General features: G+C 35.6%; 1 protein-coding gene across 1 annotated transcript in view; it reads left to right on the plus strand.

Moving 5' to 3' along the window:
- LOC134841402 (neuroendocrine convertase 2-like) overlaps positions 1 to 13,999 on the plus strand; it is a 30,971-nt gene extending 16,972 nt beyond the window's left edge. The window contains exons 7-12 of the mRNA XM_063857371.1: positions 3,538 to 3,792; positions 4,997 to 5,124; positions 8,350 to 8,595; positions 9,950 to 10,197; positions 12,108 to 12,371; positions 13,119 to 13,999. Of these exons, the coding sequence (XP_063713441.1) occupies positions 3,538 to 3,792; positions 4,997 to 5,124; positions 8,350 to 8,595; positions 9,950 to 10,197; positions 12,108 to 12,371; positions 13,119 to 13,375 (1,398 nt within the window). The 3' untranslated portion in view covers positions 13,376 to 13,999. The remainder of the gene's footprint in view (positions 1 to 3,537; positions 3,793 to 4,996; positions 5,125 to 8,349; positions 8,596 to 9,949; positions 10,198 to 12,107; positions 12,372 to 13,118) is intronic.
- Positions 14,000 to 14,016: the final 17 nt, after the last annotated feature.

A 14,016-nucleotide genomic window follows, 5' to 3' on the forward strand; every position in this document is an offset into this window, starting at 1 on the left:
GGATTAGCACTAGCAGGGAATGGGTTGCTAATTGAATTTGAATGGGCCCAAATTGCATTGCTTTTGGGTCTTGGCGGACTGAGAGATAAAAATTAACTTATTTAGACAAAATAGATACAGTTGTAAGTTAGTGTTACAAGTTCAAGATCCACTGAGTCTTACACTTACTAGCCGATACAGCGCATAGCCGATTTCCTATCGTTTAAAAAATGTTTCTTTTTCTTACTTTTAAGCAGAAAAAAAAGATAAATGCTAGTAAAAAATATTGAAAAAGTTTTTTTTTTAGAACGAATTGATTTTTTTTTCTGTTAAATGCACGGTGACTTGTTCAGTGAAGATGAAAAGAAAGGTAAAATGTTGAAAGTGTTTCCTGAAGTCTAGAATTGGAGCAACTTTATTTATTTAATTTCCGTCTCCGAGATAATATTTAGACTCTTGTTGAGCGCATTGCGACACAGGAACAAGTGGGGCTAATTGGGGAGAGGGGCTCATTTGAAGACACTAATAGACACACTTTTCACCACTCTGTCAAATAGCCCAAATCCAATTTCACGCCCGCTTTTATCGCCCTAATTGCCTCTTCACCACTCCCCAAGTGAACTGAGCACCGGCACCGCGCCAAGCACCAAAGCTCCAGTTGAGATAAGCAGATGAATAAGAGGTTCGAAGCAATCATTGTCAATATAGGGGGTTCTAAGATGTGCAGTAGATATTAAATTTTTTCCTTGCTTTTCTCTGAATGATTAGGTTTCAGGTGCATGTTATGCGCATCTAGGCATCGAAATAATTAGTGAGCAATGTTTCCATCTGTTCATTTATTTGGAGATGCTAATATTTTAATCAAGGTGTTCAGGAGTGGATTTTTTTGTGTTTATTTTTCAGATGCATTGATTTTTGCTCATATCATTTTGTGAAGGCAATAGACGGGGACTTTTTTTGCTGCGGCTCCTCCAATTTTGAAGAATTTTGGAACCAAGATTCAGTTTTTCCAATTCCAATTAATTCATATGCGCCATGAAAGCAAAACATGACGTTAAAAATCACTTTTTCAGATTTTTTGTTTTGTTGAATTTATAAAACAACTGCGCATGTATCGAATTTCATGCGTCCTCAGCAATTGATCAAATTCCTAATTAAAGAGTCCAATCAATGATAGACGGAAAACAAGTGATGATAGGTATCAAATTAATGATTTTCAATGAGATATAATTTCTTCATTTTTTATTTATTGTTTTCTTTGAAATCAATTTTTACGTTTCTTCTTTTGATCTTAGAAGTCTCGGGGTGCTTTAGTACACATATCTGAAACAAATTCAATCAATTTTGAAGTTATTTTGCTAAATTTTATCAATAATTCTTCAATTAGCGACAAATTATGTTCGACAAGTTTGTTTTGTTCCCAAATAATGAAGTCGACGAAAAATTGTTTGAGACTACCGCTTCCGAGTCAAATTTATTCGGACAAGCAAATTCGTATTTTAATAGTAAAAATTGTTCATCAGAGCTAAGAGTAGAGAAAGATGTTCATCAAAAGTGTATTGTATATATTTTTCAGCGTTGCGTGTGTTCGTTCTGTTCTGTTGTTGTTTTTGTGGCGCTTTTTTCTCTCTTCTCAATTGGCGACTGATGTGCTGATCCAGTCGTTATCTCTAAGTTTATTACAGCTCGTGTTGGAAAATATTGGCGATAAAAATTCTAATTAACACCGGCTTCCCTTTTAATCCCCCGTCCCGTCCCTACCTGCTCTCTGTGTCCTATCACTTTCCATCCAGTCCAGATAAACCCAAGTGGATGAGAAGTACTTGTACCGGTGCCCTCTTTGCTGTCTGATGTCACACACTAGATTAGATCTCTTCTTCTCCTTCTCCTTCTTTCTTTGTTATGATCTATTTTGTTCCAAATTGTGAATCCGCAAATTCAAATAACAACACCATCCAATGAAATGATATAGAGGACAGCATTTGAAAAAAAAAGATTTAGAATGATTTCTGAACATTTTCTATAGCCAATTTTGATGATTCAGAACTGCAGTTTTTGTATCTAATTTCAGTTCGGTATAAACAAATATATAGGTTGATATAGCATCAATGTAGGAAAGTTCCGACCACCAAAATAAAAATCTTAAAAAAGCAGTTTTTTCAAATGGTGTCGTTTTTTGTATGTCGTGCTGTGACGAGAGGATCTAAAGAAAGGCCTGGAACTTAGCCATATTTGGTAGTAATACTAAATTATTCGACAATATTTTCCCTCGAAAAAATGAATAGAACAATATTTAAAAAAAAATCAAATTAATTTGATTATATTTTTTGCAGAAAACTTTTTTGATTAAAAAATTTTTTTGAAGGCGTTAAAAAACCAGAGGAAAATTAGATTTTAACTGCGTAACTAATAAAATATTATATGCCTATTAAAAGGCCGAATAGCTCACTCAAAGCTGGACAAAAATTCAAATTACGACCTACGGGGCTTTTTTTATATAACCTAAAATCCCTGACGATATTTATTTTTGGCTCCTGAATTTTTGTGAAAAATACGTGAGAAAAGAAATAAATTGTTAGTCTATGTTATTGTGTTCCGACCGTTGAAAAGGGGGTGGAACTTTGTATTCGGATGTGTTTGTTTTTTCTTTTTATTTTTTTTTTGTTTTCCATCCAAAATCAGGTGCCGCAAATAATCATCGGAGTGGGTTGAGTGATATATCATATTAAAGCCCTTTCAGTCGTGATTCGAAGCACATTAAAAAAATTTCAAAAAAAATCCATTTAAAATTTTCCCAACAACCGAATGGAAATTTTTGGTTTTTCGTCAAATTTCGAGTGAATTAAATGAGCATTTCTTGTTGAATCCGTCATTTAGGCTAAAAACGGAAACTGGTTTTGAAAGCTGTATTTGGCACTTCCCAGGAAAGAAAAATTTTCTAAAAAATAAACAAGACTGCTCGTATCAGGGCGAAGCCCGGAATGTTCCGACTGCCTTCAAGGTTTATGGATCAGTAATATCATAAACAACAAAAAAAAAATAAAACGAAATTTTTTTTTCTAAAATTTGATTTTTTTTCTATGAAAATCATCCCCCCACGCGCCATATAAAGTACAAAACAGCAGATTTTGCTCCTTGTAACAAATCAATTATGGTAAATAAGCTTCTTTCAACCAATTTGCAGCGATTTCTAAGACGGATTAAATCTCCGCTTACTCGTTAATAGCGCGAAATATATCGCGCGTTAATTGTCCCAAATTGGCCAAAATGGAAATCTTTAAACCCCCATAACTTTACGAAAAATGATCACAGGTAGAATATCATTTCAAATTTAAGCTCAGGACAACAATAGTTTTCGAATGATATTTTAAAAATTCCGTCAAAAATGGCTAGTTAAAAAGTCGAAATTTGTCTGAAGAAAAAAAAACCCACCCCGAGCACAAATATTCCGTCACTTTCGTATCGAAAGTCGGAACAATAAAATGTGTTGTGCATAATGTACATAAATTGTTCAATGTACAGTTTCCTAAGTTTTTTTCTAACTGAATTTTGTTGCAGGGTCGTGGCGGCCTGGGTAGTATCTACGTGTGGGCTTCTGGTAACGGCGGAGCAGTGGGCGACTGTTGTAGTGCAGACAGTCTAGTTTCCTCCCCCTTCACAGTCTCAATCGGGGCTCTCACTCACGAGGGGAGGCCTGCATACTTTCAGGAGTCATGTCCTAGTACATTAGCTGCAGTATACACTGGGGGAGTGAGTAGGGACCAAATGGCTGGACTGTTGGAAGGAGAAAAACACGAGAAAAGTTTCCCAATGGTGAGTATGAGTATTTGTAATTGACTTGGTCTCTGGTGATTACAGCTGGAACAAGCCAAAGCGTCACTCAATTTGAATCTTACTAGAAAAAAAATAAGTAATGTGACTTGATCGATTTTTTGTACCAATAGTATCACTCATGTATGCTCGAAAATTTGGGACGCGTTCTTTTTATACCGGTGATTGAAATTTGTACCTTGTTGTTTTTAGCGATTTGTACCTTCATAGGTCTTGAATGACCAGAGGTAACTAATATAAATGAACTTTCTCATTTTTAGAGATATAAAGTAAACATTCAATTTAGATTTTACAACTAGTAGCGTGAGCGCCACATGCATGTTTTGGCGATGGTTCTTATTCCGCAATTAATCTCCTTGCTTGAACGCATGGATTTGAGAGAAAAAATAATCCTTGCTATTGAATTATATCTTGTGTTTATAGCAGGAGGCTTCTAACAAAGAATGAAATTTCATTATTTTCAATTTTTTTCTTGTTTGAGAATACATGAACTTTCATCGGACCTTCTGTTCAAATTGTTTGCTGATGTATTCATGTTTTACGTCATCTGGTCTTCGTTCATTCAAGACTGAGGCTAAATTGCTTCGTTTCATGTTACTTTTAAAATGTTAACTAGCTCTTAAAAACTGCTGGTCAATATAGGCCAAAAGTTTAAAAAACTCATTTTCAGTTTCATACTCGAAATCGTTTTCATGCTCAAAATTGCGGCTACAGTTTTTTCGGCTTAAGTAAACTACATTCCAATTTTCAATGCAAATCATCAAAAGTAGAAGAACTTAATTAGTATTCGAAAAGGAAAACAACTCGTAAAAACGTGTAACTGTGGTTAAAGTTGCGCAAAAATGTTAAACATAGAAATAGATAGTAACATGCTTTAAACATTGATAATGTAAAAGTTTTGCTGCCTATTTGACCTTCACAAAGTTAGAAATATCGGTAATGTTTGCTGTAATTTTGGGCATCCATTAGTCATCCAATACTCATTTACTGTAGTTGAAAAGTCGAACCAAGAGTCTGAGCTCAAAAAGCGATGCAAATTTGTCTGTCTGATTTGGGATCATAATGTTAGTTGAGTCATCTGAAATGAATGTTCCTTGTTTTCCGTAGAATGTTCTGCATGTGGGTGTGAACAATCTTTATATTTCAAATATGTCGTTTTTCTTAGTCTTTTGTGTTATTACCGCAGGTGACCACTTCGATAATGTTCAATAAGGAGGATCCGACTGCGAGTGAGAACTGTGACGAGTACTTCAGTGGTACTTCGGCTGCTGGACCCCTCGGAGCTGGCATGATAGCACTCCTGCTCCAGTCTAAGTAAGAAATACCCCTAACCACGCAATAGATGTTGATCAAGACTTTAACAAGGAGGAGCGTTTTATTTTCAAGAAAATGTTCAATAAGGAAAAGTCTTTCAAGCATTCTTCGCAATGTTTTGTATTAAATGTCTCTCTTAAAACCGCAAGTAATAAGTTATTTTTAGCTCAGAAATAATAGCTCATCAAAGATATGATAAAGTGTAAAATACGAAGTTCAGACTTCTACATAGGTTGTGATGTTTTTTTTTGGTTTTTTCAGGAAAAGTCTAAGAATTTATTCAGACTCAAGTTTACTTGTTCGCTGTTTGACTTTTGTTTTTTTTTAACGTTAGTTGATTTCTTTGGTTATAAAGAAGGCAAACTCTACTATCGAACAGCAAAAGTATAAAGGTCACGAAAAACGGAATCGATTTCTAATTTAGAGATTGTAAAGTGGAATTTTATTATCAGATATCCCAGCGGAATAAAAATTTTACTTATTGATTGTTTTTTCAAATTGGGTTTATTTTATCAAAAAACTGACACTCATAAAAGCTTTCAGAAATTCAAAGAGTTTTTTGGGCATTCAATGTTTTTTGTTCAGGAAAAGTCAAAATTTGTTTACGCTCAAAATTTGGTTTCTCGGGATTTGACTGTTGATTTCTTTTTCTCTAATTGAAGCCTAACTCCATAATCGAACTGCAATAAGGTAAGTATCACTAAAAACTCGAATTACTGCTAGTTTTATAAAGGGACAAGTTACAAAAACGAAAATTTTAAGATTAGTGAACGTAGTCAAGACTCTTATATAGGTCTTGCTGATTTTTTTTAGGAGAAAGTCTTTAAATATTGATGCACTTAGGTATAATGCCTTTTGAAATTTATCTGCTGAAAGTGACGTAAACAGTACTCTCCAAATACGATTGTGGAAATGGCGCGAAAAAACGTGAACGATTTCTAGTTTCGAAAGTGGAATTTGTTTTTTGATTTCCAGCGGAATAAGAACTTTACCTGTTGATCCAGTGTTCTCAATTTGGGTTATTGCTATCAAAAAAGCACCAATCATAAATCATTCTAGAAATTCAAAGAGTTTAAAGGGCATCAATTTTTTTTCTTTGAAGTTCGCGAGTTAAGATTTTTTCAGTGTTTTTTTTTTTAAAATATATACTTGGGTTCATTACTCTTTTCCAATCTTCGATTGGCTATGTTTTCAATTTCCAGCGGAATAGGAAACCTTTCAGTTGATCCAGTGTTCTCAAAATATAAAAGTTCCAGTTAAAAACATTTCTTAAAATTCAAACTGCTTTAACTGTGATGAGTCGATGAGCATAGTGAACACTCGGATATAGATAGTGATAATTTTCTATTTTTTTTATAGGATTTTTCCCTTTTTTGTTGAAAGGAAGGCGTTTTCCACTATCGAACAGTAAAAGTGTAAAGGTCGCGAGAAACGACTGATTTTTAATTCCAAAGTGGATTTCAATTTTCACAATGGAATAAAAATGTACATATTGATCCAGTTTTCTCAAATTTGGCTAATTTTATCAAAATTGTCAAACAAATTCAGAATGCTTAAAATCCCTATATATTTTTGCGAAATTCGAAAGTGAATTTTTAAAATTTTTTTTCTTTTTTTTTGCGTTCATTGACTCTTTTCAAATCGTCTGTTGGCTATTTTCTTCGAACTTCGGAAGCTGAAAAAAGAAAAAAATCGATCAATATGTTTTCGGTTTCCTTGTTCTCTTTTCCAACCATCTGTTGGTTATGCTATTTTTTTTCGGAGAAGATGAATTGATATTAGGACTAAATTAAAGATAGAATATAGAAGTCGCTATAAAAAGAATAAAATAAGAAAGTTCGATTGAATTATTGCCAACCTACGAACTTATCGTACTTAAGACATCAGCGACACCATCTTAAACTCACTCACGCTCTATTTATTTCTGAGGCACTCCTGGAAAGTCAATTTACACGCGTGACCTGTCAAGTTCTGACCGTTACTTCAAGATCTTACTTCCCGTTGTCTGTATTGCAAAGCAGTGAGAAAGAAGGAAAGTTTTTCGATGCAGTTGAAGTATTTCCAGACATTAATTATTCGCATTTCGATCGCTCTATTTAGCCCTCCCTCAAATATTGTTCAAAATCAATTAGCACTTTTAACTCCCTTGCTACAATTATATACAGGTAAATTTTAACCGGATAGGATTAGCAGGACTAATCGTGGAACAAGACGAAAGTATACTTCACAAACAACAAGACTAACTGCTTTGAAAAACAAGGAAAACAATTAGAGGGATTTGTTAATGGATTGTATTCGGAAAAGGTCTCAAAATTTATGTGAGAAAATTAGCCTTTGTCAAAATGAACATTAAAAGCAACGATTTCTTGCTTACTCTCACGTCGGACGTTCGAATATGGAGAGTAAAATATGAAGCAAGTTTTTTTATAGAACTGTTAAAGCTCGAAGACATTTTATGCTAGAAAATTTCCGGAATATGAGAGTCAATTTATGACTAGGACGCGATAGTTTTTCTCAATTATGCGATTTACTGAGATTTGGCCTTGTCCGCAAATTGTCTCGGAGCAAATTAGTTATTTAGGGTTTATAGCCTTGTTAAGAGTCGATAAACGTAGATCAGACTCTTATATAGGTCGCGATGATTTTTTTCCAGGAAAAGACTTTTTTGAGGCTCAAATTTAATTTTTCGCTGTTCGACTTTGATTTCCTTTGTTATCGAACAGCAAAAGTGTAAAGGTCACGAAAAACGTGATCGACTTCTATTTTCGAAAGTGGAATTTAATTTTTCGAATTCCCAGCGAAATATAAATTTACATATTGATCCAGGTTACTCAAATCGGGTTAATTTTATCAGAAAAGTGCAAATAATGTTGTTCTGGAAATTCAAAGAGCTTTGAGGGCATCTATTTTTTTTTTTGAAACTCGAATGTTTACAAAAACAAGTCAGTATTTTTTTCTGCTTAATTGCGTTCATTGACTCTTTTCCAACCGTATGTTGGCTATGATTGCTGGAGAATTCAACAACATTTCGGAGCCAAGAAAAAACCCAATGAATAAGGCGTATATTGACACAAATAGATAAACTGCGACTCAAATTAATGAACAGTACGGATCGTGTGCTGGAAAAGATAGTCTGACAGTAAACCTAAATCACAGTAATATGTTTGGCTTTTCTTTTAGTATTAAATGATATGGTTAATGTTAATTGCCTCGATGTATTTTCAGTCCGAAGTTGGGATGGAGAGATGTACAACATATCATAGTAGAGACATGCGACCAGCCGAACCCCAAAGACGCCGACGTCTCCCGAGATGGGGGTGCGTGGGAGTTCAACGGCGACGGAAGGACGGTGAGTCACGACTTCGGTTTCGGGGTTATGAATGCGGCCAAAATGATTCTGGCTGCCAGGAACTGGACCATAGTGCCTAAGAGAAAACAGTGCAGTGTCGGCATCAACGCCAATAATACTTGGTCAGTTTGAAACAGTTTTTAAAATAGTCAATGCATGCTTGTTTGCAAGATCAGAACCACCACAGTTTGTTTAATTATAGCGTATTTTTTGCTCTTTTTACGTGCAAAATAACGTAAAAAATGGTTTCGATTTCAAATTAAGCAGTTGACCGAAAAGGATTTTGCTAGGGGTTTTACACGATATAAATTTAATGACTTAGCAAGGTTTATTAGCAGGTCTTATTTGTATCCTCATAAATATTGGTCATATCGGTCTATTTGGTTATCTATTGTGGCTCACTAAAAGCGAAAAAAATTAAATTTGAAAATTTTCATGACGCAGAATTTTGAAAGCATGTATATTGTACTTGGAACAATTCCCAAGTTCAAACTTTTTGAGAATAGCGGATGAGATTTGGGGAGATTTGCGAGGCCGGGGTCTGTGCACACTTTTGGGAATTGGAGTATTTAATGAAAGTTTAGTCTCCTTTCCCTTTTCTCCTTATTACTACACTCTGTTGCTCTGCTGGCACATATAGGCATTAGTGCAATAAAATCTGATTTAACTGGCCATGACTTGCAAAGGTATTGTTGTATAGATCGCCCGTCATTCGCCAGTTAGGCGGCATGCAGATACTACAATTAAAATATCCTTAAGTCGAATTCAGGAATTTTTATACGTCGCGAATCTTAAGCGTGAAGGTACCGCTACTGTTTTGTTTCAACATGTACAATATATGGTATATGTGTATGTGTATAGTAGCACATGTGCTATGTGAGTTAAATTATATTGATGGACAGTTTGTGGGGGTCTTGGCGGGTATTAAAGGGATCAGATTTGGAATTGCCCCCTAATCCCCCCTCAATCCTACCCCGTCACCCTTCGGACGCACTTGTATGTATAGGCAGCCAAGTACGAGCAGAGATGAGCATTGCTGTTCAATCGCTCCTATGAGTAGTTGAAATTGACACTTGCGTCAAATCCGCCTCATCGATTTTGGAAAGGACGATCTATGAATGATTGTGACCTATATTACTCTTTAGAACCTGCTGATATTTTAATTGATCTGAACTGAAACAAAAGTGTTACAAAAGTCTTTTACACTTTCATTCTGAACTGAAACAAAAGTCCAGAATGAAAGTGTAAAAGATTAATGTGAGTTAGATTGGCAGCAAAATGATCAGTAAAAAAGCGAAGCATTGGAGATTCTATATCGACATATTTTTTCAACTTGACTTTTACATATTCGTAAACGACCTTCAAAAAATGTTTAACACAATAAATATGCGTAACCAACATTTTCATTGTGATAAATCATAATTTTTGGAAAAAAAGTTTTAATTTTGAATCAAAATTGCTCGTTTTTTTTCATAGGAAAATGATGAGTTTGGAAGCGGACAAGGCCCTGACTTTCACCTTCGACGGGAATAATTGCAAGGGCAAAGTGAACTTTGTGGAGCATGTACTAGTAGTGGCCACTTACGTGTCATCTTACAGAGGCAGTGTGCAGATGGAGATCAAAAGTCCGAAGGGATACACAAGTATATTGATGAGACCCAGACCGAAGGACAATTCGACGGAGGAACTGAAGACATGGCCATTTGTGTCATTCTTGCATTGGGGTTAGTCTGTCTATAAGTCATGTGTACATAGGGTGGGAGAGCAATACAGCTATATAAAACTGTATTATATATATAATAATATAATCTCAGCAGTTTTAGTTAAGTATGCGGTCGGAAAGTGGCTAATGTCTACGCTTCTCAATCGAAAAGTCTTAGCTTAGCAGTCGCTTGCCTGTCAGTGAAGAAAAAATTCTCAGCCCAGAAAAAAAATTATCAAAATGCATGTGCTAGTTGTTTAACGGGCACAGCAGCGGCTCTACGCAAGGAGCTTAACAGCTTTTACGTTATTACTTTCCCTGGTGAAGAAATAGTGAGCTTTTTTCAAAGAGTATTATTGGCAAAAGTGCACAAGGAAAACCCTGTAATACTGCTTGTTTGTCCGTTTCAGTAAGAAACCGAGTTTGACTCTTAAAACGAAACCGTAAGTTTGAAAATAAGAAATGCGGTTTTATAATCCAAAACCAAAGTTGAACCAAAAATGAAAGTTTGGGGTTAGTATCAAAGCAAAAGTTAGATATTTTTCAACGCCATGAAAAGAGACAAGATGGGTTTTTGAGGGCGGGGTTATTTGAAGGCGTTGTCACCTTAGCTATTACAAGTGGAGCATAAGGCGAGTGTGCAATAATTATTTTCACGCATGCTGTCATGTTTTGTAAGTGTCTGAAGATAGTATTTAAGTGCACCCTTGTTATAGTTACTGAAATGATGGTATCTTTTTCAATTAGAACGGTCAAAGTTACTTAGTCGGGCTAAGTAAGTCAAAATCAGCCTTATCCCTAATTTTATAGAGATAAAAGAATGGCTATTGTGTGAGGGCTCTCCAAGTTGTGTATTGTGTACAAAGAGTGCTGTTCGCTGGGTGTCAATAAGGCCTCGAGTGTTTTGTGTGGCCTTGTTGATTTTATCTGAGAGCTGATTCCATAAATGACGCTAACTTTTGTTCATACAGCCGTTCAAAATCAATACTCGTTATCACCAAAATCAAATCACCCCTAAACACATTTAACTCCTCAACTAGACCCCAAAGTCTCAATAAACACATCCCGTCCCCTTCACTGCATACTGCCTCCTGACCTATGCTACTACTACAACTGCAGCAGCTCACCTTTTCCGATTTATTTTTATGTCGACAAAAAGTCTAGTGCCGCTAATCCAAATGTCAGCATACGTTATGATAACCCATATAAGTTACATGTATCAATATATTGGAAGATGACATCTCACTTTATGGTTTTTCGGAAAGGAAATCTCAAAATATGCTCTCACTAGTAATCAATTTTTCATGGATTTATGTTGGCAAAACAACTAGTTATGTGGCTTCGTAAGTCGCAAAAGTTTATCTCGGAACTGCTTCCCTCGTAAATAAACAAGAGATAGCCCAAGATAAAAAAGATATCTCTTCCGCATTATGATCCATAAGCGTTCCCTGTCCTCTCAGAAATGTTTGAAATCAAACATCGATTGTTCCTGTTATAATTTCACTGCAGGAAATCACATGTCACTTTAAAATTGTTATATTTACTACTTGAACTTGAAAAAAACACATAAAAATAAGGTGTCAAATTAGACGTGTAAGGTTGGCGTTCACAGCCTCGCCGAGTTATAAGAGAAGAGTAACTCTAAGCTGAATAAATAATTTCGTACTATTGGGGTGTAATTTCATCCGCATTCAAATGTTTAATTGCAACGGTCAATCTATACGTTTTTTTTTTCATGGACGGACCATGTGATAACTTTTGCGCCGAAAAATGTTTTGCTGGAGGGGATGGAAATGAAAAATTATGATTTTTTCCCAAAAATCATGATATTTACAAGAGTCCATAGTGGCTAATTTTGAAACTGAAAGTAAAAGCAATAAAAAAATGTAGGTTCATAAAGCTAATTGACTGTAATTGGGTGTGTAATTTCAGGCGAGCCAACAGATGGAAAGTGGAAGGTTAAGTTCGCTTATGACGAGTCATTGCGGCCGGATCGCATTCCAGCGGATAAGTTCAAAGCGGAAGTGAAACACGTAGAGCTGGTGCTGTACGGGACGAAGACGAGACACGTGAACCCAAGCAAGAGCAGTCCGAATTTGGCCAAACTGAAGAAGGAGGAGAGTCTGGAAAAGGAAGCGATCCAGGAACAGTTCGAGTATGACAAAAAGACCAACAGTCTTATTGGAGAGACAATCGGTATGTCACAACAAAAAAAAGTAGCACACAATGTTCCGACCATTTTTTTTCAATATTGTTGTGCAAGATTTTCTGTCAAATTTTCATCTAATTTGTCTGAAAAATAGAATTTTCTGACATTGACGAATCACGACCATTAGGGCTTCAGTATGATACCTTTTTTGGCCCCTTACGAGCTTTCCTTGAGGTAGTCAAAATTGGCCGGGAAAAAATTAAAATGGACTCTAATGCATAGTTTTTTGCAGTCTTTGAGAGTGGTCGGAACAAAATTATCATCAGTGCTCATCATTATGTTTCATCGAAAAGAAAAAACCCTCAGTATTAAGGTTTTGCACTATTACACATCTTTTTTCCATTAAACAATTTTTCTTATAAATGTGTAAGAATTAGTTAGTTCTTTGCAGAATTAAATTAAGCTTCAGTTATTAAACTTCAGTAATCTTTCAAGTCACGTCACTCTTTCGTTTTGATTCTGATACTTTCGTTTTGATTCTGTCTGCTAGGGTGCTATGAATGCTATGTTTGTAATGAATCGCAAGTAGTGAACAGCTTGGCTCGGCCTCTATGTTGAATTTATATTCCCCGCTAAAAAGAGGATTTGCTTAAAAATGGGAGCAAAATTTGAAGAATGCTGTTAAATCGAAAAAAAAAACGAATTGTACCATAATGAAGTTGTACACGCCCTTAAAGTCGTTAAATTTTTTTGTCTTAGTTAAAAAAAGAAACCCTTCACTTGACTTCTTTCAGACAAAGGGGCAGTGATGAAAAGAGGTGGTGATGCAGATCCGGCTAATCATCCCTTCCAGCGAAGGGGATACGAGGCCGAAAGAGGAGAACTTGAACGCAACCAAACTGTAGAGCTTGGTGTCCTGGCAGACTTCCAGGACCCTTATGCGGCCAAAATCACCAAGAGCGGATATCAGCCTCGACTGTCTAGAAAGCAACTGAGAACGAGCAAGAGACATGCACACGGCAGTAAATCACAAAAACGAACTGTTAAGTAAATTGAGCGATCAATGTTGAATGATGGAAAGGAACCAACGCAACTAAACGAGCTTATAAACGGAACTGAATTGTGACACATTTGACTCATTTTACATACCGACAATCACCGATTAAATACGGACTCAACTTTTGTCTTTTTAGATAGCCTGGCTTTGCTTTCGAACGGGCGATGGATTTTTGCTGCAATTTTAGCGCTACAATTGTGCCAAGAAATAAATTTCTATGCTAAATAAGGTTGCTGTGCTAAATGATCAAGCTAATTAAATGGTACGGGGTTTGTGAAAAATCATGAATTTGCTGTAAATTCAATGCAGTTTTAGTTATCACACTATTAGTTGTGGGTTAGTTTAAAAAGTGGCTATATTCTTAACTTGTACATATTCAGTTAGGTAACATCATCAAATTGAATGTAAATAAATAGTTAATACAAAGAACTTTTAATTTGGATTTTTGAATCAGATACTTCGAAATTTAACTTTGGACTTTCAACGATGTGTGATCTTTTTCTGTGAAGTTTTATCATGGTTCCCATTGGAAATGTTGAGGCAGCAAAGTATATTCGAAGCTGATAGGTGTTCTATGCTAATTTAATTGCACACTTGTGCCTTTAGCGGGTGCTATTAGCTACTTTCTCAAATTT

The sequence above is a fragment of the Symsagittifera roscoffensis genome, chromosome 3 (assembly GCF_963678635.1).
Source record: "Symsagittifera roscoffensis chromosome 3, txSymRosc1.1, whole genome shotgun sequence".
In the NCBI taxonomy this organism is placed as follows: Eukaryota; Metazoa; Xenacoelomorpha; order Acoela; family Convolutidae; genus Symsagittifera; species Symsagittifera roscoffensis.